General features: G+C 58.3%; 3 protein-coding genes across 6 annotated transcripts in view; 1 reads left to right on the top strand and 2 right to left on the bottom strand.

Moving 5' to 3' along the window:
• Positions 1-26211, top strand: MSTO1 (misato mitochondrial distribution and morphology regulator 1). Of its 2 annotated transcripts, XM_073552301.1 has the most exons (14): positions 1-156; positions 6561-6660; positions 6992-7061; positions 17014-17059; positions 17139-17172; positions 17467-17605; positions 17687-17798; positions 18375-18509; positions 18584-18736; positions 23838-23969; positions 24034-24212; positions 24334-24438; positions 25410-25525; positions 25782-26211. In XM_073552301.1, the coding sequence occupies exons 1-14, from the start codon at positions 73-75 to the stop codon at positions 26006-26008; spliced, it is 1632 nt and encodes a 543-aa protein (XP_073408402.1). In that variant the 5' UTR covers positions 1-72; the 3' UTR covers positions 26009-26211. The 2 variants fall into 2 exon arrangements, with proteins under 2 accessions (XP_073408402.1, XP_073408403.1); XM_073552302.1 differs by lacking the exons at positions 1-156; positions 17014-17059; positions 17139-17172 and having other exon boundaries at positions 6556-6660.
• On the bottom strand, positions 3169-6218 carry LOC141055613 (uncharacterized). The gene is made up of 2 exons (XM_073552260.1): positions 6204-6218; positions 3169-5891 (listed from the first exon to the last, which is right to left on the bottom strand). Exons 1-2 carry the CDS (start codon positions 6216-6218, stop codon positions 4827-4829), a joined length of 1080 nt encoding a protein of 359 aa, XP_073408361.1. The 3' UTR covers positions 3169-4826.
• The window catches only part of GON4L (gon-4 like), a 31266-nt gene continuing 30663 nt past the window's right edge, over positions 25634-26236 (bottom strand). For all 3 annotated transcript variants that reach the window (XM_073552298.1, XM_073552299.1, XM_073552300.1), the window contains exon 32: positions 25634-26131. In XM_073552298.1, the coding sequence (XP_073408399.1) occupies positions 26012-26131 (120 nt within the window). In that variant the 3' untranslated portion in view covers positions 25634-26011. The remainder of the gene's footprint in view (positions 26132-26236) is intronic.

Below are 26236 nucleotides of genomic sequence, written 5' to 3'. Positions count from 1 at the left end.
AGGGCTGTCCGCTGCCATGGTTACTGGCTAGGGCCTGGTTCGGTTCCCCGTGCGCAAAGAGTGAGGTCGCACATGGGGGCGCGGTGCGGAGAGGTGGTGACGCTTCAGCTCGGACACTATGCGAATTGTGTGGGGGCGCACTGGTGGAACCTGCTGGTGAGGAAGGGGCGTGCAATACCGGGGAGGGGGGGGAGCGTACGATACCTGGGGGAGGGGAGGGACGTGCGATACCTGGGGGAGGGGAGGGGGCGTGCGATACCTGGGGGAGGGGGCGGGGCGTGCGATACCTGGGGAGGGGGTGTGTGATGCTGAAGGAGGGGAGGGGAGAGGGCGGGCGATATCAAGGAAAGGGGGCGGGCGATACCTGGGGGAGGGGAGGGGGCGTGCGATACCTGGGGGAGGGGGCGGGGTGTGCGATACCTGGGGAGGGGGTGTGTGATGCTGAAGGAGGGGAGAGGGCGGGCGATACCTGGGGGAGGGGAGGGGGCGGGCTATACCTGGGGGAGGGGAGGGGGCGGGCGATACCTGGGGGAGGGGAGGGGGCGTGCGATACCTGGGGAGGGGGTGTGTGATGCTGAAGGAGGGGAGAGGGCAGGCGATATCAAGGTAAGGGGGCGGGCGATACCTGGGGGAGGGGAGGGGGCGTGCGATACCTGGGGGAGGGGGCGGGGTGTGCGATACCTGGGGAGGGGGCGTGCGATGCTAAAGGAGGGGAGAGGGCGGGCGATATCAAGGAAAGGGGGCGGGCGATACCTGGGGGAGGGGGCGGGGTGTGCGATACCTGGGGAGGGGGTGTGTGATGCTGAAGGAGGGGAGAGGGCAGGCGATGTCAAGGAAAGGGGGCGGGCGATACCTAGGGGAGGGGAGGTGCGATACCTGGGGGAGGGGGCGGGGTGTGCGATACCTGGGGAGGGGGTGTGTGATGCTGAAGGAGGGGAGAGGGCGGGCGATATCAAGGAAAGGGGGCGGGCGATACCTGGGGGAGGGGAGGGGGCGTGCGATACCTGGGGGAGGGGGCGGGGTTTGCGATACCTGGGGAGGGGGCGTGCGATGCTGAAGGAGGGGAGAGGGCGGGCGATATCAAGGAAAGGGGGCGGGCGATACCTGGGGGAGGGGAGGGGGCGTGCGATACTTGGGGGAGGGGGCGGGGTGTGCGATACCTGGGGAGGGGGTGTGTGATGCTGAAGGAGGGGAGAGGGCGGGCGATATCAAGGAAAGGGGGCGGGCGATACCTGGGGGAGGGGAGGGGGCGTGCGATACCTGGGGGAGGGGGCGGGGTGTGCGATACCTGGGGAGGGGGTGTGTGATGCTGAAGGAGGGGAGAGGGCGGGCGATATCAAGGAAAGGGGGCGGGCGATACCTGGGGGAGGGGGCGTGCGATACCTGGGGGAGGGGGCGGGGTGTGCGATGCTGAAGGAGGGGAGAGGGCGGGCGATATCAAGGAAAGGGGGCGGGCGATACCTGGGGGAGGGGAGGGGGCGTGCGATACCTGGGGGAGGGGGCGGGGTGTGCGATACCTGGGGAGGGGGTGTGTGATGCTGAAGGAGGGGAGAGGGCGGGCGATATCAAGGAAAGGGGGCGGGCGATACCTGGGGGAGGGGAGGGGGCGTGCGATACCTGGGGGAGGGGGCGGGGTGTGCGATACCTGGGGAGGGGGTGTGTGATGCTGAAGGAGGGGAAAGGGGGCGGGCGATACCTGGGGGAGGGGAGGGGGCGTGCGATACCTGGGGGAGGGGGCGGGGTGTGCGATACCTGGGGAGGGGGTGTGTGATGCTGAAGGAGGGGAGAGGGCGGGCGATATCAAGGAAAGGGGGCGGGCGATACCTGGGGGAGGGGGCGGGGTGTGCGATACCTGGGGAGGGGGTGTGTGATGCTGAAGGAGGGGAGAGGGCGGGCGATATCAAGGAAAGGGGACGGGCGATACCTGGGGGAGGGGAGGGGGCGGGCGATACCTGGGGGAGGGGGCGGGGTGTGCGATACCTGGGGAGGGGGCGTGCGATGCTGAAGGAGGGGAGAGGGCGGGCGATATCAAGGAAAGGGGGCGGGCGATACCTGGGGGAGGGGGCGTGCGATACCTGGGGGAGGGGGCGGGGTGTGCGATACCTGGGGAGGGGGTGTGTGATGCTGAAGGAGGGGAGAGGGCAGGCGATGTCAAGGAAAGGGGGCGGGCGATACCTGGTGGAGGGGAGGGGAGGTGCGATACCTGGGGGAGGGGGCGGGGTGTGCGATACCTGGGGAGGGGGTGTGTGATGCTGAAGGAGGGGAGAGGGCGGGCGATATCAAGGAAAGGGGGCGTGCGATACCTGGGGGAGGGGGCGTGCGATACCTGGGGGAGGGGGCGGGGTGTGCGATACCTGGGGAGGGGGCGTGCGATGCTGAAGGAGGGGAGAGGGCGGGCGATATCAAGGAAAGGGGCGGGCGATACCTGGGGGAGGGGAGGGGGCGTGTGATACTTGGGGGAGGGGGCGGGGTGTGCGATACCTGGGGAGGGGGTGTGTGATGCTGAAGGAGGGGAGAGGGCGGGCGATATCAAGGAAAGGGGGCGGGCGATACCTGGGGGAGGGGAGGGGGCGGGCGATACCTGGGGGAGGGGGCGGGGTGTGCGATACCTGGGGAGGGGGTGTGTGATGCTGGAGGAGGGGAGAGGGCGGGCGATATCAAGGAAAGGGGGCGGGCGATACCTGGGGGAGGGGAGGGGGCGTGCGATACCTGGGGGAGGGGGCGGGGTGTGCGATACCTGGGGAGGGGGTGTGTGATGCTGAAGGAGGGGAGAGGGCGGGCGATATCAAGGAAAGGGGGCGGGCGATACCTGGGGGAGGGGAGGGGGCGTGCGATACCTGGGGGAGGGGGCGGGGTGTGCGATACCTGGGGAGGGGGTGTGTGATGCTGAAGGAGGGGAAAGGGGGCGGGCGATACCTGGGGGAGGGGAGGGGGCGTGCGATACCTGGGGGAGGGGGCGGGGTGTGCGATACCTGGGGAGGGGGTGTGTGATGCTGAAGGAGGGGAGAGGGCGGGCGATATCAAGGAAAGGGGGCGGGCGATACCTGGGGGAGGGGAGGGGGCGGGCGATACCTGGGGGAGGGGCGGGGTGTGCGATACCTGGGGAGGGGGTGTGTGATGCTGGAGGAGGGGAGAGGGCGGGCGATATCAAGGAAAGGGGGCGGGCGATACCTGGGGGAGGGGAGGGGGCGGGCGATACCTGGGGGAGGGGGCGGGGTGTGCGATACCTGGGGAGGGGGTGTGTGATGCTGGAGGAGGGGAGAGGGCGGGCGATATCAAGGAAAGGGGGCGGGCGATACCTGGGGGAGGGGGCGGGCGATACCTTGGAGGGGAGAGGAAGGGGTGTGTGATACCTGGGGGAGGGGAGAGGGCGAGCGATACTTGGGGTATGGACAATGGGGCGTGATACCTGGAATGTGGACAATGGGGCGTGCGATACTTGGGGGAGGGGGCGTGCGATACCTACGGGAATGGAGGGGAGGGAGCGTGCGATACCTGGGGGGGAAAGGGAGGGGGCGTGCGATACTTGGGGGGGAAGGGAGGGGGGCGTGCGATACTTGGGGGGGAAGTGACATACCTTCCAACTTTTGAAGAAGGGAAAGAGGAACAAAGGTTGCGGCGCACACAGCGCGCCACCGCAAATTTTAAGCCATGCCCCCGACCACACCCATTTCACGACTATTCACACCCATGTCCACACCCAGTCGCACCCATTTAGCACTGCTGATCACACTGACTGCTATTAGGTGCATAGTGGCTGGTACTAAGGAAAAGAAAGAAAACAGAGAGAGAAAACGAAAATAAAGAAAGAAAGGAGAGCGAGAAAGAAAGAAGAACAGAAAGAAGAAAGAACAGAGAGCAAAAGAAAGAACAGAGAAAAAGAGAGAAAGAAAGAACACAGAGAGAAAAAATCGGGGACAGAAAAAAAGAACAGAGAGAGAGAGAGAGAAAGAAAGAACAGAGAGAAAGAAAGAGGGGAAAGAAGAAAGAAAGAGGGGAAAGAGAACAGAGAAACAAAGAGGGGACAGAAAGAAAGAGGGGAAAGAGAACAGAGAAACAAAGAGGGGACAGAAAGAAAGAATAGAGAGAGAGAGAGAAAAAGAAACAAAGAGAAAAAAAGAGAACAGAGAAAAAGAAAGAAAGAGGGGGGGAAAGAAAGAACAGAGCGATAGAGAGAAAGAAAGAGGGGAAGAAAGAACAAAGAGAGAGGGGAAAGAAAGAACACAGAGAGACTGAGAAAGAACAGAGGGAGAGAAAGAAAGAAGTAAAGAAAGTACAAAGAGAAAGAAATAGAGGAAAGACAAAAAGAAAGAAAGAGGGGAAAGAAAGAACAGAGACAGATAGAAAAAAAGATTAGAGGGAGAAAGAACAGAGAAATAAAGAAACAGAGAGCGAAAGTAAGATTCTATAAAGATACTATAGCAGCCCGGCTCCCATTGTAGTGCCCACCTGAGCCTCCCGGTGCAGGACATATCATGATTCGCTCACATGGCCGGCAACCCCGAGTCCAAGGTGATCCCGCTGTCCTCGCTGTCAGAGGAAGACACAGTGATGGATCTGAAGCATTCCCTGAAGTGCCTACATGGTTCCTTCACAATCTCCTCATGAAATTACCTAATTTCCGGTCAGCTTCCAGCACATCACTTCTGGTGGAACGTCATGTGCAAGTTTTAAAGTGCTCCTCGGGGCTCCGCCGTGTACTCATATGTCCGTGGGAAAAGCCCGCTTTGTATGCCTCGTACACACTTGGCTCCGCTCCGAACATCCAGTACACATATGGCTCCACTCCGTACACACACGGCTCCGCATACCCCATACACACGCGGCTACACCAAGTACACACACGACTCCGCTCCGTACGCCCCGTACACACGCGGCTCCGTTCTGTACACCTCGTACACATGCGGTTCCGCTCCGTACACATGCAGCTCCGTTCTGTACACCTCGTACACACACGGCTCTGCTCCGTACACCTCGTACACATGCGGCTCCGCTCCGTACACATGCAGCTCCGTTCTGTACACCTCGTACACACACGGCTCTGCTCCGTACACCTCGTACACATGCGGCTCCGCTCCGTACACATGCAGCTCCGTTCTGTACACCTCGTACACACACGGCTCTGCTACATCCACACTGTAACCTCTCCTGACCCCACACAGAAACTTTACCTCATCCAGCATGACAACCAGCACAGCAGACCAGACTCCTGCAGAGTGCAGACAGACATGGAGGCAGACACAGCCCCTGATCATGTGACCCCTGACTCCTCCCCTCTCACAGGTCCTGTGCGCACAGAGCACACACAGCCAAGCCACATCATTGTAGGCTGCGGTGCGTCTATCTGGGACGCCGAGCATGGCGTGGGGGGTGTGCGTGCGATACCTGGGGGAGGGAAGGGGAAGGGAGGAGACGTGCAATACTTGGGGAAGGTAGGGGGCATGCGATACCTGGGGGAGGGAAAGGAAGGGGCATGCGATACCTGGGGGAGGGGAGAAGGTGGGTGATACCTGGGGGAGGGGGCGTGCGATACCTGGCGGGCAAGGGAGGAGGCTTGCGATACCTGGGGGAGGGGAGAGAGGGAGCGATACCTGGGGGGGAGAGGGAAGGGGCGTGCGATACCTGGGGGAGGTGATGGAGCATGCGATGCTGAGGCGAGGGGGCGTGTGATACCTGGGGGAGGGGGTGGGTGATACCTGGGGGAGGAGAGAAGGCGGGTGATACCTGGGGGAGGGGGCTTGCGATACCTGGGGGCAAGGGAGGGGGGTGTGCAATACCTGGGGGAGGGGAGAGGGCGAGCAATACTTGGGGGGGAGGGGGAAGGGAAGAAGCGCGCAATACCTGGGGGAGGGGGCGTGCGATACCTTGGGGAGGTGAGGGGGCGTGCGATGCTAAGGGGAGGGGGCGTGTGATACCTGAAGGAGGGAAGGGGTGCGTGCTATACCTTGGAGGGGAGAGGAAGGGGTGTGTGATAAATGGGGGAGGGGAGAGCAATACCTGGGGAGGGGGCGTGCAATACTTGGGGTGTGGACAATGGGACGTGCGATACCTGGGGGAGGGGGCGTGCGATACCTGGAGTGTGGACAATAGGGCGTTCGATACCTGGGGGAGGTGGCGTGCCATACCTGAGGGAGGGGGTGTGCGATACCTGGGGAGGGAGGAGGCGGTGATACCTGGGGTGCGGATAATGAGGCGTGCGATACCTGGGGAGGGGGCATGTGATACCTGGGGTGCCGACAATGGGGCGTGCGATACCTGGGGGGGGGCACCTGGGTGGCTGTGAAGAAGGGATGTGTAGTTGGTGTGTCTGCAGTGATGTATAGCTGGTGGGCGGCATGGGGCACCGCGGTTATGTGCGGTTGGTGGGTGGCACTGGTCACGGGGCACTGATGATGTGCAGTTGGTGAGTGGCACTGTGGGGCCCTGCAGTGATGTGCTGTTGGTAGGGGCACTGGTCGTGGGGCTCGTCACCGTATAGCAATACGTGTGAACTGTATCAGGTTGGTGGGGTATCGGGATGATCTAGGGGCCCAGCCTCTTAGTGCCATGTTCTGTTGCAGGAGGCGGAGCTCTCCAAGGAGCCTGAGCTCTGCAGTGATGTCCTCTTCCGGCGCGGAGCTGAGACTTACACACCGCGACTCATTAGTCTGGATCTGAAAGGTGAGACCCACAGCCGTCACTAATGATGGAAGGGGAGGCAACATCCGCTGTCCAGATGCGGCTGTCTCAGGGGACCTGAGTACCGGGCATACATGTTATAAGCGGGGAGATCCAACTGCATCATCCCTGCATCATTAGATGCTCCACAACTGCATCCCCCCACAGCTGCCTCCCCTTCCTCCCCGTTTATTTACTATACTACTTGAGGTTTAGTGTTTGGGCTGTGCCGCCAACACTCATCGGCGGTGACCCCTTTAGGTGGGGGGGGGACGTCTTGTTTCTTACGTGGAGGCTGGTATTGGGGCTGATGAATGCATCTTCTGTGTTGTAGGGAGCATCCGCTCGCTGAGAGAAGACTACACTGATGAGGACAACGGCACAAGGCACTGTGTGCCAGCCTGGTGAGACTCTGCCACCACACTGCCGAGTCTGGGCCAGGTAGCAGTGTAACAGTAGATGCTTGAGAATCTGGAGCCTGCTCCTCCTGCGCAGACCTCTCCGTCCCCTCTGTCCCCTGCTCCTCCTGCGCAGACTTCTCCCTCCCCTGTCCCCTGCTCCTCCTGCTCACACTTCTCCCTCCCCTCTGTCCCCTGCTCAGACTTCTCCCTCCCCTGTCTCCTGCTCAGACTTCTCCCTCCCCTCTGTCCCCTGCTCCTCCTGCTCAGACTTCTCCCTCCCCTCTGTCCCCTGCTCCTCCTGCTCAGACTTCTCCCTCCCCTCTGTCCCCAGCTCCTCCTGCTCAGACTTCTCCCTCCCCTGTCCCCTGCTCCTCCTGCTCAGACTTCTCCCTCCCCTCTGTCCCCTGCTCCTCCTGCTCAGACTTCTCCCTCCCCTCTGTCCCCTGCTCCTCCTGCTCAGACTTCTCCCTCCCCTCTGTCCCCTGCTCCTCCTGCGCAGACTTCTCCCTCCCCTCTGTCCCCTGCTCCTCCTGCGCAGACTTCTCCCTCCCCTCTGTCCCCTGCTCAGACTTCTCCCTCCCCTCTGTCCCCTGCTCCTCCTGCTCAGACTTCTCCCTCCCCTCTGTCCCCTGCTCAGACTTCTCCCTCCCCTCTGTCCCCTGCTCCTCCTGCTCAGACTTCTCCCTCCCCTGTCCCCTGCTCCTCCTGCTCAGACTTCTCCCTCCCCTGTCCCCTGCTCCTCCTGCTCAGACTTCTCCCTCCCCTCTGTCCCCTGCTCCTCCTTCTCAGACTTCTCCCTCCCCTCTGTCCCCTGCTCCTCCTGCTCAGACTTCTCCCTCCCCTCTGTCCCCTGCTCCTCCTGCGCAGACTTCTCCCTCCCCTCTGTCCCCTGCTCAGACTTCTCCCTCCCCTCTGTCCCCTGCTCCTCCTGCTCAGACTTCTCCCTCCCCTCTGTCCCCTGCTCAGACTTCTCCCTCCCCTCTGTCCCCTGCTCCTCCTGCTCAGACTTCTCCCTCCCCTGTCCCCTGCTCAGACTTCTCCCTCCCCTCTGTCCCCTGCTCCTCCTGCTCAGACTTCTCCCTCCCCTCTGTCCCCTGCTCCTCCTGCTCAGACTTCTCCCTCCCCTCTGTCCCATGCTCCTCCTGCGCAGACTTCTCCCTCCCCTCTGTCCCCTGCTCAGACTTCTCCCTCCCCTCTGTCCCCTGCTCCTCGTGCTCAGACTTCTCCCTCCCCTCTGTCCCCTGCTCCTCCTGCTCAGACTTCTCCCTCCCCTCTGACCCCTGCTCAGACTTCTCCCTCCCCTCTGTCCCCTGCTCCTCTTGCGCAGACTTCTCCCTCCCCTCTGTCCCCTGCTCCTCCTGCGCAGACTTCTCCCTCCCCTGTGCCCTGCTCCTCCTGCGCAGACTTCTCCCTCTCCTCTGTCCCCTGCTCCTCCTGCTCAGACTTCTCCCTCCCCTGTGCCCTGCTCCTCCTGCGCAGACTTCTTCCTCCCCTCTGTCCCCTGCTCCTCCTGCGCAGACTTCTCCCTCCCCTCTGTCCCCTGCTCCTCCTGCGCAGACTTCTCCCTTCCCTGTCCCCTGCTCCTCCTGCGCAGACTTCTCCCTCCCCTCTGTCCCCTGCTCCTCCTGCGCAGACTTCTCCCTCCCCTCTGTCCCCTGCTCCTCCTGCTCAGACTTCTCCCTCCCCGCTGTCCCCTGCTCAGACTTCTCCCTCCCCTCTGTCCCCTGCTCCTCCTGCTCAGACTTCTCCCTCCCCTCTGTCCCCTGCTCCTCCTGCTCAGACTTCTCCCTCCCCTGTCCCCTGCTCCTCCTGCTCAGACTTCTCCCTCCCCTCTGTCCCCTGCTCCTCCTACTCAGACTTCTCCCTACCCTGTCCCCTGCTCCTCCTGCTCAGACTTCTCCCTACCCTGTCCCCTGCTCCTCCTGCGCAGACTTCTCCATCCCCTCTGTCCCCTGCTCCTCCTGCTCAGACTTCTCCCTCCCCTCTGTCCCCTGCTCAGACTTCTCCCTCCCCTCTGTCCCCTGCTCAGACTTCTCCCTCCCCTCTGTCCCCTGCGCAGACTTCTCCCTCCCCTCTGTCCCCTGCTCCTCCTGCTCAGACTTCTCCCTCCCCTCTGTCCCCTGCTCCTCCTGCTCAGACTTCTCCCTCCCCTGTCCCCTGCTCCTCCTCCGCAGACTTCTCCCTCCCCTCTGTCCCCTGCTCCTCCTGCTCAGACTTCTCCCTCCCCTGTCCCCTGCTCCTCCTCCGCAGACTTCTCCCTCCCCTCTGTCCCCTGCTCCTCCTGCGCAGACTTCTCCCTACCCTGTCACTTGCTCCTCCTGCGCAGACTTCTCCCTCCCCTGTCCCCCTGCTCCTCCTGCGCAGACTTCTCCCTCCCCTCTGTCCCCTGCTCCTCCTGCTCAGACTTCTCCCTCCCCGCTGTCCCCTGCTCCTCCTGCGCAGACTTCTCCCTCCCCTCTGTCCCCTGCTCCTCCTGCGCAGACTTCTCCCTCCCCTGTCACTTGCTTCTCCTGCGCAGACTTCTCCCTCCCCTGTCCCCTGCTCCTCCTGCGCAGACTTCTCCCACCCCTCTGTCCCCTGCTCCTCCTGGTCAGACTTCTCCCTCCCCGCTGTCCCCTGCTCCTCCTGCTCAGACTTCTCCCTCCCCGCTGTCCCCTGCTCCTCCTGCTCAGACTTCTCCCTCCCCTCTGTCCCCTGCTCCTCCTGCTCAGACTTCGCCCTCCCCTGTCCCCTGCTCACGCTTCTCCCTCCCCTCTGTCCCCTGCTCCTCCTGCTCACACTTCTCCCTCCCCTCTGTCCCCTGCTCAGACTTCTCCCTCCCCTCTGTCCCCTGCTCCTCCTGCTCAGACTTCTCCCTCCCCTCTGTCCCCTGCTCCTCCTACTCAGACTTCTCCCTCCCCTCTGTCCCCTGCTCCTCCTGCTCAGACTTCTCCCTCCCCTCTGTCCCCTGCTCAGACTTCTCCCTCCCCTCTGTCCCCTGCTCAGACTTCTCCCTCCCCTGTCCCCTGCTCAGACTTCTCCCTCCCCTCTGTCCCCTGCTCAGACTTCTCCCTCCCCTGTCCCCTGCTCAGACTTCTCCCTCCCCTCTGTCCACTGCTCCTCCTGCTCAGACTTCTCCCTCCCCTCTGTCCTCTGCTCCTCCTGCACAGACTTCTCCCTCCCCTGCTCCTCCTGCTCAGACTTCTCCCTCCCCTCTGTCCCCTGCTCCTCCTGCGCAAACTTCTCCCTCCCCTCTGTCCCCTGCTCCTCCTGCGCAAACTTCTCCCTCCCCTCTGTCCCCTGCTCCTCCTGCTCAGACTTCTCCCTCCCCTGTCCCCTGCTCCTCCTGCGCAGACTTCTCCCTCCCCTCTGTCCCCTGCTCCTCCTGCGCAGACTTCTCCCTCCCCTGTCACTTGCTCCTCCTGCGCAGACTTCTCCCTCCCCTGTCACTTGCTCCTCCTGCGCAGACTTCTCCCTCCCCTGTCCCCTGCTCCTCCTGCGCAGACTTCTCCCTCCCCTGTCCCCTGCTCCTCCTGCGCAGACTTCTCCCTCCCCTCTGTCCCCTGCTCCTCCTGCGCAGACTTCTCCCTCCCCTGTCACTTGCTCCTCCTGCGCAGACTTCTCCCTCCCCTGTCCCCTGCTCCTCCTGCGCAGCCTTCTCCCTCCCCTCTGTCCCCTGCTCCTCCTGCTCAGACTTCTCCCTCCCCGCTGTCCCCTGCTCCTCCTGCGCAGACTTCTCCCTCCCCTCTGTCCCCTGCTCCTCCAGCGCAGACTTCTCCTTCCCCTGTCACTTGCTCCTCCTGCGCAGACTTCTCCCTCCCCTGTCTCCTGCGCAGACTTCTCCCTCCCCGCTGTCCCCTGCTCCTCCTGCTCAGACTTCTCCCTCCCCTCTGTCCCCTGCTCCTCCTGCTCAGACTTCTCCCTCCCCTGTCCCCTGCTCCTTCTGCGCAGACTTCTCCCTCCCCTCTGTCCCCTGCTCCTCCTGCGCAGACTTCTCCCTCCCCTGTCACTTGCTCCTCCTGCGCAGACTTCTCCCTCCCCTGTCACTTGCTCCTCCTGCTCAGACTTCTCCCTCCCCTCTGTCTCCTGCTCAGACTTCTCCCTCCCCTCTGTCCCCTGCTCAGACTTCTCCCTCCCCTCTGTCCCCTGCTCAGACTTCTCCCTCCCCTCTGTCCCCTGCTCAGACTTCTCCCTCCCCTCTGTCCCCTGCTCAGACTTCTCCCTCCCCTCTGTCCCCTGCTCAGACTTCTCCCTCCCCTCTGTCCCCTGCTCAGACTTCTCCCTCCCCCCTGTCCCCTGCTAAGACTTCTCCCTCCCCTCTGTCCCCTGCTCAGACTTCTCCCTCCCCTGCTCAGACTTCTCCCTCCCCTCTGTCCCCTGCTCCTCCTGCTCAGACTTCTCCCTCCCCTCTGTCTCCTGCTCAGACTTCTCCCTCCCCTCTCTCCCCTGCTCAGACTTCTCCCTCCCCTCTGTCCACTGCTCCTCCCGCTCAGACTTCTCCCTCCCATCTGTCCTCTGCTCCTCCTGCACAGACTTCTCCCTCCCAGACTTCTCCCTCCCCTGCTCCTCCTGCTCAGACTTCTCCCTCCCCTCTGTCCCCTGCTCCTCCTGCGCAAACTTCTCCCTCCCCTCTGTCCCCTGCGTAGACTTCTTCCTCTACTCTGTCCCCTGCTCCTCCTGCGCAGACTTCTTCCTCCACTCTGTCCACTGCTCCTGCTGCGCAGACTTCTCCCACCACTGTCCCAGGCTCATCCTGCGCAGACTTCTCCCTCCAGGCTCTTCCTGTGCAGACTTCTCCATCTCCTCTGTACCCGGCTCCTCCTGCGCAGACTTCTCCCTCCAATCTGTCTCCGGCTCCTCCTGCGCAGACTTCTTTCTCCCCTCTGTCCCCTGCTCCTCCTGCTCACACTTCTCCCTCCGCTCTGTCCTCTGCTCCTCCTGCACAGACTTCTCCCTCCCAGACTTCTCCCTCCCCTGCTCCTCCTGCTCAGACTTCTCCCTCCCCTCTGTCCCCTGCTCCTCCTGCGCAAACTTCTCCCTCCCCTCTGTCCCCTGCGTAGACTTCTTCCTCTACTCTGTCCCCTGCTCCTCCTGCGCAGACTTCTTCCTCCACTCTGTCCACTGCTCCTGCTGCGCAGACTTCTCCCACCACTGTCCCAGGCTCATCCTGCGCAGACTTCTCCCTCCAGGCTCTTCCTGTGCAGACTTCTCCATCTCCTCTGTACCCGGCTCCTCCTGCGCAGACTTCTCCCTCCAATCTGTCTCCGGCTCCTCCTGCGCAGACTTCTCTCTCCCCTCTGTCCCCTGCTCCTCCTGCTCACACTTCTCCCTCCGCTCTGTCCCCTGCTCCTCCTGCTCAGACTTCTCCCTCCCCTGTCCCCTGCTCCTCCTGCTCAGACTTCTCCCTCCCCGCTGTCCCCTGCTCCTCCTGCTCAGACTTCTCCCTCCCTGCTGTCCCCTGCTCCTCCTGCTCAGACTTCTCCCTCCCCTCTGTCCCCTGCTCCTCCTGCTCAGACTTCGCCCTCCCCTGTCCCCTGCTCACGCTTCTCCCTCCCCTCTGTCCCCTGCTCCTCCTGCTCAGACTTCTCCCTCCCCTCTGTCTCCTGCTCAGACTTCTCCCTCCCCTCTCTCCCCTGCTCAGACTTCTCCCTCCCCTCTGTCCACTGCTCCTCCCGCTCAGACTTCTCCCTCCCATCTGTCCTCTGCTCCTCCTGCACAGACTTCTCCCTCCCAGACTTCTCCCTCCCCTGCTCCTCCTGCTCAGACTTCTCCCTCCCCTCTGTCCCCTGCTCCTCCTGCGCAAACTTCTCCCTCCCCTCTGTCCCCTGCGTAGACTTCTTCCTCTACTCTGTCCCCTGCTCCTCCTGCGCAGACTTCTTCCTCCACTCTGTCCACTGCTCCTGCTGCGCAGACTTCTCCCACCACTGTCCCAGGCTCATCCTGCGCAGACTTCTCCCTCCAGGCTCTTCCTGTGCAGACTTCTCCATCTCCTCTGTACCCGGCTCCTCCTGCGCAGACTTCTCCCTCCAATCTGTCTCCGGCTCCTCCTGCGCAGACTTCTTTCTCCCCTCTGTCCCCTGCTCCTCCTGCTCACACTTCTCCCTCCGCTCTGTCCTCTGCTCCTCCTGCACAGACTTCTCCCTCCCAGACTTCTCCCTCCCCTGCTCCTCCTGCTCAGACTTCTCCCTCCCCTCTGTCCCCTGCTCCTCCTGCGCAAACTTCTCCCTCCCCTCTGTCCCCTGCGTAGACTTCTTCCTCTACTCTGTCCCCTGCTCCTCCTGCGCAGACTTCTTCCTCCACTCTGTCCACTGCTCCTGCTGCGCAGACTTCTCCCACCACTGTCCCAGGCTCATCCTGCGCAGACTTCTCCCTCCAGGCTCTTCCTGTGCAGACTTCTCCATCTCCTCTGTACCCGGCTCCTCCTGCGCAGACTTCTCCCTCCAATCTGTCTCCGGCTCCTCCTGCGCAGACTTCTCTCTCCCCTCTGTCCCCTGCTCCTCCTGCTCACACTTCTCCCTCCGCTCTGTCCCCTGCTCCTCCTGCTCAGACTTCTCCCTCCCCTGTCCCCTGCTCCTCCTGCTCAGACTTCTCCCTCCCCGCTGTCCCCTGCTCCTCCTGCTCAGACTTCTCCCTCCCCGCTGTCCCCTGCTCCTCCTGCTCAGACTTCTCCCTCCCCTCTGTCCCCTGCTCCTCCTGCTCAGACTTCGCCCTCCCCTGTCCCCTGCTCACGCTTCTCCCTCCCCTCTGTCCCCTGCTCCTCCTGCTCACACTTCTCCCTCCCCTCTGTCCCCTGCTAAGACTTCTCCCTCCCCTCTGTCCCCTGCTCCTCCTGCTCAGACTTCTCCCTCCCCTCTGTCCCCTGCTCCTCCTACTCAGACTTCTCCCTCCCCTCTGTCCCCTGCTCCTCCTGCTCAGACTTCTCCCTCCCCTCTGTCCCCTGCTCAGACTTCTCCCTCCCCTCTGTCCCCTGCTCAGACTTCTCCCTCCCCTGTCCCCTGCTCAGACTTCTCCCTCCCCTCTGTCCCCTGCTCAGACTTCTCCCTCCCCTGTCCCCTGCTCAGACTTCTCCCTCCCCTCTGTCCACTGCTCCTCCTGCTCAGACTTCTCCCTCCCCTCTGTCCTCTGCTCCTCCTGCACAGACTTCTCCCTCCCCTGCTCCTCCTGCTCAGACTTCTCCCTCCCCTCTGTCCCCTGCTCCTCCTGCGCAAACTTCTCCCTCCCCTCTGTCCCCTGCTCCTCCTGCTCAGACTTCTCCCTCCCCTGTCCCCTGCTCCTCCTGCGCAGACTTCTCCCTCCCCTCTGTCCCCTGCTCCTCCTGCGCAGACTTCTCCCTCCCGTCACTTGCTCCTCCTGCGCAGACTTCTCCCTCCCCTGTCACTTGCTCCTCCTGCGCAGACTTCTCCCTCCCCTGTCCCCTGCTCCTCCTGCGCAGACTTCTCCCTCCCCTGTCCCCTGCTCCTCCTGCGCAGACTTCTCCCTCCCCTCTGTCCCCTGCTCCTCCTGCGCAGACTTCTCCCTCCCCTGTCACTTGCTCCTCCTGCGCAGACTTCTCCCTCCCCTGTCCCCTGCTCCTCCTGCGCAGCCTTCTCCCTCCCCTCTGTCCCCTGCTCCTCCTGCTCAGACTTCTCCCTCCCCGCTGTCCCCTGCTCCTCCTGCGCAGACTTCTCCCTCCCCTCTGTCCCCTGCTCCTCCAGCGCAGACTTCTCCTTCCCCTGTCACTTGCTCCTCCTGCGCAGACTTCTCCCTCCCCTGTCTCCTGCGCAGACTTCTCCCTCCCCGCTGTCCCCTGCTCCTCCTGCTCAGACTTCTCCCTCCCCTCTGTCCCCTGCTCCTCCTGCTCAGACTTCTCCCTCCCCTGTCCCCTGCTCCTTCTGCGCAGACTTCTCCCTCCCCTCTGTCCCCTGCTCCTCCTGCGCAGACTTCTCCCTCCCCTGTCACTTGCTCCTCCTGCGCAGACTTCTCCCTCTCCTGTCACTTGCTCCTCCTGCTCAGACTTCTCCCTCCCCTCTGTCTCCTGCTCAGACTTCTCCCTCCCCTCTGTCCCCTGCTCAGACTTCTCCCTCCCCTCTGTCCCCTGCTCAGACTTCTCCCTCCCCTCTGTCCCCTGCTCAGACTTCTCCCTCCCCTCTGTCCCCTGCTCAGACTTCTCCCTCCCCTCTGTCCCCTGCTCAGACTTCTCCCTCCCCTGTCCCCTGCTAAGACTTCTCCCTCCCCTCTGTCCCCTGCTCAGACTTCTCCCTCCCCTGCTCAGACTTCTCCCTCCCCTCTGTCCCCTGCTCCTCCTGCTCAGACTTCTCCCTCCCCTCTGTCTCCTGCTCAGACTTCTCCCTCCCCTCTCTCCCCTGCTCAGACTTCTCCCTCCCCTCTGTCCACTGCTCCTCCCGCTCAGACTTCTCCCTCCCCTCTGTCCTCTGCTCCTCCTGCACAGACTTCTCCCTCCCAGACTTCTCCCTCCCCTGCTCCTCCTGCTCAGACTTCTCCCTCCCCTCTGTCCCCTGCTCCTCCTGCGCAAACTTCTCCCTCCCCTCTGTCCCCTGCGTAGACTTCTTCCTCTACTCTGTCCCCTGCTCCTCCTGCGCAGACTTCTTCCTCCACTCTGTCCACTGCTCCTGCTGCGCAGACTTCTCCCACCACTGTCCCAGGCTCATCCTGCGCAGACTTCTCCCTCCAGGCTCTTCCTGTGCAGACTTCTCCATCTCCTCTGTACCCGGCTCCTCCTGCGCAGACTTCTCCCTCCAATCTGTCTCCGGCTCCTCCTGCGCAGACTTCTCTCTCCCCTCTGTCCCCTGCTCCTCCTGCTCACACTTCTCCCTCCGCTCTGTCCTCTGCTCCTCCTGCACAGACTTCTCCCTCCCAGACTTCTCCCTCCCCTGCTCCTCCTGCTCAGACTTCTCCCTCCCCTCTGTCCCCTGCTCCTCCTGCGCAAACTTCTCCCTCCCCTCTGTCCCCTGCGTAGACTTCTTCCTCTACTCTGTCCCCTGCTCCTCCTGCGCAGACTTCTTCCTCCACTCTGTCCACTGCTCCTGCTGCGCAGACTTCTCCCACCACTGTCCCAGGCTCATCCTGCGCAGACTTCTCCCTCCAGGCTCTTCCTGTGCAGACTTCTCCATCTCCTCTGTACCCGGCTCCTCCTGCGCAGACTTCTCCCTCCAATCTGTCTCCGGCTCCTCCTGCGCAGACTTCTCTCTCCCCTCTGTCCCCTGCTCCTCCTGCTCACACTTCTCCCTCCGCTCTGTCCCCTGCTCCTCCTGCTCAGACTTCTCCCTCCCCTGTCCCCTGCTCCTCCTGCTCAGACTTCTCCCTCCCCGCTGTCCCCTGCTCCTCCTGCTCAGACTTCTCCCTCCCCTCTGTCCCCTGCTCAGACTTCTCCCTCCCCTCTGTCCCCTGCTCAGACTTCTCCCTCCCCTCTGTCCACTGCTCCTCCTGCTCAGACTTCTCCCTCCCCTCTGTCCTCTGCTCCTCCTGCAGACTTCTCCCTCCCCTGCTCCTCCTGCTCAGACTTCTCCCTCCCCTCTGTCCCCTGCTCCTCCTGCGCAAACTTCTCCCTCCCCTCTGTCCCCTGCGTAGACTTCTTCCTCTACTCTGTCCCCTGCTCCTCCTGCGCAGACTTCTTCCTCCACTCTGTCCACTGCTCCTGCTGCGCAGACTTCTCCCACCACTGTCCCAGGCTCATCCTGCGCAGACTTCTCCCTCCAGACTCTTCCTGTGCAGACTTCTCCGTCTCCTCTGTACCCGGCTCCTCCTGCGCAGACTTCTCCCTCCCTTCTGTCTCCGGCTCCTCCTGCGCAGACTTCTCTCTCTCCCCTCTGTCCCCTGCTCCTCCTTCGCTGACTTCTCCCTCCACTCTGCCCCCTCCACTTCCTGCATAGACTTCTCCCTCCACTCTCCTCCTGCGCAGACTTCTCCTTCCCCTCCTCCTGCGCAGACTTCTCCCTCCCCTCTGTCACTCATGGACTGTTGTGTACTGATGTTATAGGAGTGGAAATGTGAGTGTGCACAGGGAAGACCCCGACCACCCACAGGTAAGTCCTGGAGTCACCATATAGTATTGAGGAAACGCCCTGTGCCCTATCAGTCTGACCCCCTGTCCTGTGTTATCAGGGAGAAGACAGGATCCCCAGGGATGGTCATAAAGGTGAGTAGAGGAGGAGAGTCTCCTATTCCTGCCCTTGGGTAGCAACAGTGTAGTGGTACACCACACCATTGTACAGCTTTTTATCATGTTGTGTCATTCATGCAACTATACATCCTAGAGAATAGTGGTGAGGCCGGAGCTCCGTGGCTGGGCACGCGGTCAAGGCCAGATCTCTGCAACTGGGCACGCGGTCGAGGCCGGAGCTCCGCAGCAGGGCTCGCAGTTGAGGCCACAGGTTAGTGGTAGTTGATACGACTGTTACGCTGCACTTGATGTTTCTCCTCCTGTCTTCAGGGCTGTGCCAGGCATTGCCTTCACGGGGCATAACAGACAAGTCTACTGCACCAATCAGCAGTTGGGTTTGGTTAGACATCTTACAGACACGACTTCATCCTAAATCTCTGTGCATTGTGAACAGTCACAGCCATGAGGGGTAAGTATGAATGGGGAGAAGGACAGAACTTGTCTGCTGAAGATAGTGACACACTCATACACCTACATGCTCATGTCCTAGAGGCATGGATGGATTGGAGTCATTCAGCCAGGGGGAGGCCATGTTCAGGACCCAACTGGAAGAGGTTGAAGACAGACTTCACTTCTTCACTGAGGAATGTGACTACTTACAGGTGAGGTTAATGATAAGGACTTTGCCACAGGAAAGACTGGGCAGGAGGGGTATGCTTGTGTACATCCAACGGCTGTATGGGGCAGTGGATTTTTGGTGCGTTGGCTCCCCGGGGCTGTGGCTGAAGCTCCATTCTCATTGTTCCCCAGGGTTTCTAGCTCAGCTGTGACATACAGGGCGGTGGCTGTATGGGACGGTAGTTGTATGCCACGGTGCGGTGGCTGAAGCTCCATTCTCATTGTTTCCCAGGGTTTCTAGCTCTTCTGTAACATACAGGGGTGGCGACTGTATGGGGCAGTAGTTGTATGCCGTTGGGCGATGGCTGTATGGGGCAGTAGTTGTATGCTGCGGTGTGGTGGCTGTATGGGGCGGTAGTTGTATGTCACGGTGCAGTGGCTGTATGGGGAGGTAGTTGTATGCAACGGTGCCGTGGCTGAAGCTCCATTCTCATTCTTTCCCAGGGTTTCTAGCTCCTCTGTGACATACAGTGCATTGGCTGTATGGGGCGGTAGTTGTATGCCGCAGTGCATTGGCTCCTACTGGCGGTGTTTGAAGCTCCATTATCATTCTTCCCCAGGGTTTCCAGCTCCTCTGTGATATACAGGGCGGCTTCTCTGCAGTCGGAGTCCGAATGGCGGAGCTGTTACATGATGAGTATCCAGGACGAGGGATTCTGAGCTTCGGCACATGTCCTGCTTCATCAGAGGAAAGGGTGAGTTGCAGAGAGCAAGGTCGTGTGTGGCCCCAGGGGCAGGAGCTAGCATCACTTGTCTGCTTTTCTTCTAGGACCCATGTAAGGCCGTGTACCAACTCATGAACTGTATTCTGGCTTTAGGGCCCCTCAGCAGTCACAGTTCACTCTTCTGCCCTCTGTCGATGCTGTCCAGCCTGGGCCGGAGAGCCGGATCACTGACCGTCTTCCCGCATCTGCTGTATGATGTGAGTGGAGCTCCCTGATCCCTCTGCATGTTTGGTGTGTGGCCCCTCATTCCTTCCTCAGCTGTCTGTGACCTGTATGTCTCTACTCCATGTGTGTGCAGAGCCTGTTCCTTCTCCTTTATTTGGAATTGGCCACCACCCTTTTTCCTCAGGATTCTCCACTTCTTGCCTTATCATTTCTCAGCCACACACGCTGCAGGTCACAGCTCTCCTCCTAGGCTGGGAAGATACAACACTTCTTTTACCAGTATAGCTATGTGCTGTCCATTTTTCCTGGGATACAAGAACTTTGTGTCCTGCCTCCATCAACAATCATAGGATGTTTCTAAAGGCCCTCACTAGTCTTGTGAAGTAGCGCTCCGGGATTTCACCGCACATAGCTCCATGACTGGTAGGCACGGTACTAAATAAGGAACACAACTCTGACTGGGGGGCCCATATGGCTAAACCTAGAAAAAAAATACAGTTCAGTGCCCAATTCCCCCCTCCCACTACTCCCCAGGTAGGTGATGCCCAGCTGTACAATGGGATTAAAGGGGAAAGGTCCTCCAGCCACACCTAAATGGGTTAAATTCAGGTGCCCGGTGTCAGTGACTTCCTTTCGTCCGGCTGACCCCTGGAATCTTTTGTAGGCTTGAGGCCCCTCAGAACCCCCTGCAGCCATGGATGAAGCCCTGTTGGAGGCCCTGTGGCAGAGAGCAGCACAGGAAGGTGAGCACTGGCTTCAAGCCCTTATTACTGGCCTCGGCGCTCACCTCCCTGAGCCCTCGGCCGAGCCTCTGGTGTCGCCCGGCCTTTAACGTTCCTCTTGCAGGCACAGCAACACTGCCTGCACGGGGAAACATGGAGATCGGGCTGAGATCCCTCAACGCTGCTGCAGAGTGCGCTGATCGGTCCAACCTGACCGATCAGCACGCCCTACAGCTTCAGAAAGCATGTAGTAGTAATAAAAACGTAATTGCACCATGCACTATTGCTGCACCCACAAAACCCCCTATAACATTCCAAATAGCTAATAAAGGTTGTACATTAATCCCCGCCCTCCCAAACACCACTCATAATATTGAATATGGTAACGGAATACCATCGTTCATGTTAAAAAGCACATTACCAGTTAAGGTCTATAACCCACCCCTTATTGCAGATATAAATGCCCCCAACACACCCTATAGCTGCAACAGACCCAGGTATAGATGCCGCAGATCCTCCCCATCCTCTTCTGACGATTCCCACCATTATTCCCGCTGTCCCTCTAAAACATGTTCTTCCCGTTACCACCGCAGACACAGCTTACATAAGAGCAGCCACAGATCTTGGTCCCCTAGATGGCATTCCCCAACTACATCAGAATGGTCAGACGCATCACAGAATCCCTATAGGCAGGCTCGGGCACAGGACAGACGCCAGCAGTCACGTGCTCCATCAGTGGCTGCCAGCCGGGGAGACCCATCCCCATTTCACAGGGCCTCCAGCCACCCAAAGGGTGAATCGGTTAACGACGCTATCCCCCCAGAGGAAGCTTCCGTGACATACGTGCCTTTTGACAAAGCAGAATTAGTGTGCGCAACTGGGCTCAGCGCCCTGTTAGCAAAATCAGAGTCGACATTCCACCTATTACCCGTGCACCCCAAATGCTTCCATTTGTTAGGTTGCAAGATGGACCAGCACTAATATTTTGATAAGTGCCTGCCGCTGGGATGTTCCATTTCGCATCACTATTTTGAGCTATTGAGTACTTTCCTGGGCTGGGTAGTCCATTATGAAACAAGCAGAAATTCCCTGATTCACTACCTCGACGATTTTTTGTTTGCCGGCCCCAAAAATTCTAAACTCTGCTCCTTCTTGAAAAATTTAAATTTATATCACAGCATTTCGGCGTACTACTATCAACAGACAAAAAAGTTGGACCATGTAATGTATTGCCTTTCCTTGGCATCAAAAGAGACACCAATTTGATGGTTTTTCACTTACCAGGCGAAAAAGTACAGAAAACACTGCATATGTTTGAAGGATTCTGCAAAGTTAAAAAGTCACCCTCCAACAGATGCAGTCCTTGCTGGGTCTGCTGACATTCGTGAGCCGAGTAATGCCGGGTTGTCAGAGCCTTCTCTTGACGTTTATCGTTAGCAACAAAGGGCATTTCCCAGCCCGGCCATAGAATTAGGCTCACTCGCTCGTTGAAGGCAGACTTACTAGTCTGGAAAACATTCCTACAATGGCCACACCTGTATCATGGCAAAAGAAACATCAAGCAAGGACCTAGGGCTTGCGGTAGGGGGGTGTAACATAGGGTTTTGCAGCAATCTAAGAACTAATGGTGCAAAGGCAGCTGGCCGGAGCTATGGACCAAAGCAAGCTGGGGGTGCGATCCAGTCACTAGAAATTTTCGCAATAGCATCATCAGTAGAGCTATGAGGTAGTCAGTTGAGAAACGCGAACATTCAATTTGAAATGAAAAATCTGAGAACCACAAGGAGCTTCAACCATGTGTCGTTTGTATTCTTGGCCTTACTCGCTCTTTTATGCCGGCTAGCACTACTGTATCAAACACGACATCTGGTGTCGAGCCACATTAGTGACAACTGTGGACGATAATCTCGTTAAGTCACTTATCTTCCGATTGGCAGGCTTTCAAAGTCCTTCTTCCCAGTGTGCAACCATCGGGTATCCAGTGTCCTCCATCCCTATGGGACACAGTGACCAATCACTGATGCCCTTAATCCGTGCCACCGTTACACCGGCTACCAGGCAGGTCCCAAAGCTCGGGAGGAGTGGTGCACTTTAATTCAGGGTAGGCCCATCGAGTGAGATGCGAAGTGACAACGGAATTTTTGATTCGGCTCAAGGAAAAGGGCGTCGGGTACATCGGCACAACAGCATTTATCGGGAATAGCCTTTTTCTTTCAACTAACAGGGTGGGTGACATTACAAAGTTCTTTTTTTTTTATCAAACAAGCCATTAAAGGAAGGAAACGTCTTCAACCGAGTCAGGAATGTCGTCACCCCATTTAGTTGATATTGTATGACATTATTTCCATATCCCCATCGGTATGAAAGTCGCAATATGAGGCTATCCTTATATCAGCAGCTTTCGCTATTGCTTTTTTCGGCGTGCTGCGCATTAGAGAATTGTTGCCGCCGTCAAAAATAGCGACAAGGGCAGTTTAATCAACGAGGACTTAGTCATATGCAGCAACGCACTGTGCATTCGCGTGCAAAAATCCAACTGCGATCCCTCCGATAGGGGTACATGGGTTCTGGTTAACTCTTCAGATGGCCCAGTATGCCTACTAAAAATAGTCAAACGCTACACGGTAATAAGATGCAAGCAGATTTTTTTCTCTCACAGACGGGTCCCCTCTTACCAAGCATTTCAGGCAATTTTCAAGCTGTGCCTAGAAAAAAAACCGCTAATCCGAAGGAATGCGGGGCACATTCTTTCTGAATTGGGGCAGCCACCAAAGCAGCTAGGGCAGGAGTATCGGAGGCCAAAGTGCAGAAAATGGGTCGTTGGAAATCCCCATGCTTCGCCAGATATATAAGACCTGATTTGCTGAAGTATCACATTTTGACTCTTATAAGCGTCCGTATGCCCGCAGTTCGGGTATTAGGACATTCATATCTCTACTGGGTGGCAAAGAGGGCCGAGCTCTGGCCTGGAGGTAAAAATCTAGGCTTCCTGAGACTAGAGGTTAACTGAAGAGGGCTCCAATGGCAACAGGTGTTCCCGGAGATAGTGGAGGGCTAAAGAGCCAGTAATATTAGTGAGACACGCCCTTGGCAATGATATGGGCAAACGCAAAATAGCTAAACTTTACACTGTGATGACAACAGACATAGAACGTTTTACCGGTTTCTTCCCGTATATGGTTTTGATGTGGTCAGAGATAATACCATGAGCCGTCTGGCGCAGCGCAAGGGATGCAAAAGCCATAGAGTGTGCAAGGAGAAAGATTAATGTACGGATGACGAAATTCGTAAGGGTAAATGTGGTATTGTGGTTCGCTACCACCAGCTGGAAGGCGATAACTCGGCACTGTTGATACAGTATGGAGTTAACCTTACGGTCATTGGTCTCGACATATTTTTGTCCGGCTTGCAGGACGGAGTTGAACAGGCCTTAATGTTGATGGGTGGGGGTTGGAGTACTGTGTAGGTCATACGAAGCTTCATAACCGCTCATTGGCCTGCTCGCCTGTCTGTCGCAGACAGGGCCTTCGGCTATGAGCCCGTTTTGAAGTGCCTTTCTCTGCTTAATTAATAAACTGTGACCGACCTGTTTCAACCCATCTATGCCGGTCTGTTTACATTACGGGATTGGTGGGAGGGGGAAGGCACTGTTTGAGATACACAGGTCTCCACAGTCTGGTAGGCACGGTGCTAAATAAGGAACGTGCCTCTGACTGGGGGACCAATATGGCTAACGCTAGAAAAAAAAATGCGGTTCAGTGCCCAATTCCCCCTCCCACTACTCCCCAGGTGATGCACTAATTGGGATGCCCAGCTGTCCAATGGGATTAAAGGGGAAGGGTCCTACAGCCACCCCTACATGGGTTAAATTTAGGCGCCCGGGGTCAGTGACTTCCTTTTCCTCCGGCTAACCCCTGGAAGCATTTGTCTCACCATCCCTCTCATATATTCAACGGTGCTTAAATTGCCATACTAACTGTACAAAAAAAAAAACCTTGTTAATGTTTCTAAGCCACAGCGGAAGATGCAAAGGGCAACAATTCGTAATCACTCACTGGTCACGCGCCTGTTTGTCGCAGACAGGGCCTTCGTCTATGAGCCAGTTTTGAAATGTAAGCGCCTTTCTCTGCTTATGTAATTAATAAACTATGACTGACCTGTTTCAACCCATCTAGGCCTGTCTGTGTTTTCATTACGGGATTGGTGGGAGGGGGGAAGGCAGACACACGGGTCCCCACAGGCTGGAGAGCTCATCTTACTCCTTTTTGTCAAGTCTTTCTGTGTCATCTGAGACGTGTGGTCTTTTCCTCTGGTCGGAGTGTGTATCTGTCACTTTGAATGATTCATCATCTGTGATGTTTCGCACGTTCCTTTCCTGATTGTCATTCACCCTGTGGTCTCTGTCTTCCAGGCCGGCTTACACTATCACAGCAGTGCAGTGCTGGCAGTGGCACTGAATACACTGACTGTTCCTTATCGGATGGCAACCTCTCACTTCTCCATGTTGCACTTTGCAGAGATGATGACGTTCGGTGGCAGGAAGGTAGGTCCATTTAGGTAAGGGCTGGGCGTCTTGTGCAGAGGCTCACATATGGCTCTTTTCTCAGATGCTTTCAGCCTCCTGTTCGGTGCCGTTTCCATTGCGGTCCCCCATGTCTCTGCCTGATGCACTGCTCCCACACCTGGGTGCTGCCCCCTGGTGCTCCGTCTCACCATGTACAGGTGACGCTGCCATCTTCTCCCAGTCTGTGGTCTTCAGAGGAATCCCTGAGACATGGCACACAAGGTGACTACTCATGACTGCAGTGAGTGGTACCCCCACTATCCATAGTAGGGGATATCGTCACCTAATGAAAACACCCTACAGTATTAGGTACCTTTTTTCTCTTTTTTTTTTGGGGACCTAGTGACCTTCATGCTAGGACAAGGCCGCCATCATTTCTTCACATGTGTGAGACCGAAGCAGAAGTCCTGCAGCGCTACCTGTCCACCCTGTACCCCTCCACAGTCAGGTGAGTGTGTGAGTCCCATACAGCTGCCCACTCGTCAACGTTGTGCAGATCCTGGCAGGATCACATGGGGGCACTTACTTTTCACACAACCTGTGTGGAGAGTTGGCAGGTTTCTGGTTGGGGGTGCTGCAGGCATACAGTATTCAGCATGCGCTACCATCCTCAGTGTTCGGCTGGTGGTTGGTGCACTCACTCGCCCATGGCAGCTATTTGTGAACAGATTTACAATCTAATTAGCTTTCTCAGGTCCATCAGAAAAAGTAAGTGAACTCATGATTTAATAACCTATAGCACCCCCACATCACTCACCTCCATCAAATGTCCACTGTAGCTATGGTGCAGGAACTGGGGCTCGCTCCTCGAGATTGCCGGCTTGCCATACTCGGGCCAGGACGGAGCAGAGCACATCTCTCCACCATTCTTCAGTGATTTGTGCCCCCCCACTTACCTTTACTAAAAGGAATCGGAGAACATAAAGCAACAAGTATAAGCACTGTGGCGTCTCTGGTCATCCCTCCTGGACGGTGGAGCACAGGTCCTCGCCCTTGGAACATTACGAGGTTGCTATCTTGCAGGCCTAAATTCTCCTCTTAGTGACCATTTCTGTTGCTACAGATTGATGTGCACCCCGTCCCGTGATATTCCCTCCCCAGTGTGTTCCTGGCTCACGCTTTACTCTTCCCGCCCACCAATAACTTCGCACGATAGTTTTCCTCCGGCATTGGCTCACACAGACCAGTTGGCCTCCAGAAGAGCTAACCGGAAGCAGGCCGTGTGCCTTTAGGACCATCTCGCGTACAGCACCACATGATCAGCAGAGGTTCACTTACTTGTTCTTCCCGCTCAGAGTAGCATGGCATATCTAGGTAAACAATGCAGAAATGGTGATGGGCTCACCTTCAGCCCCATCATTACTCATGGTATGTTCTCCCTGCTTAGTGATAACACAATGTCTTCTCTCCGTCCTGCAGCACCAGTCACGTGTTGGGGGCCCCCTGCACACTGGGGCCCTCATTTCCTCAGTTCTTCTCTCCGTATGTAACCAAACATGGCTTTACTACAGAGGAGCCCCAGCCTGATGCAGCAGGTGAGGACACCCATTCTATAAAACTGGGGGTAAGGATGGTAAATATGACTGATCATGTTGTCTATACTGCTCTCTAAAATATTGGGACAACTCTATGCTGAAGCACAATGTGGGTGAACTTGTACAGTTTTATTTAAGAATGTCCATCTTGTCTCCCCTCACCCCTATTCAGAAAGTGCAATGTGCTCCTCATGAAGTAACAGAACATGGGTGGGGGTAATAGTCCTATCCAATAATAACCCACTGATCCTCTCAGTTGTAGACCAGATCCCGGTACTGGGCGCTCTGCAGACATCCAGCGCTTTGCATCAGACGCTCCGCAGCCTGTGTGACGAGACCAGCAAGATGAATATACGGCGATGGCTGAACTTCCCTACGGCTGCGGTGGAGCAGGACGACTTCCAGGAAGCTGTGGACGAGATGCGGAGTCTAGCCCACCACTACCGAACAAGAGAGGGCGACGAGACAGATGACAGCGACTGAGCACTAATCCTCCTCATCCGCCTCCACGTCAGAAACATTGTCCAAGCCCTCGTCTTCATCATCAGAGCTGGTAATGCATCCCGTCTGGAAGAGGTTAATGAGTTCTCGAAAGCGCTGCGCCACCTGTAAAGAAGAGCATAGCTTGTATTTACAAATGTATATAGCTGCCCCCCAGACTTGGGAATAAAGCAGCTGCAACCTGCTCTGGTCGTATGCACATTATTGGGG

Source organism: Dendrobates tinctorius, unplaced genomic scaffold (genome assembly GCF_039654945.1).
Source record: "Dendrobates tinctorius isolate UK_male_01 unplaced genomic scaffold, ASM3965494v1 ptg000189l, whole genome shotgun sequence".
NCBI lineage: Eukaryota > Metazoa > Chordata > Amphibia > Anura > Dendrobatidae > Dendrobates > Dendrobates tinctorius.
Note: the sequence above shows the minus strand (reverse complement) of the source record. Positions and strands in the feature narration are given on the sequence as shown.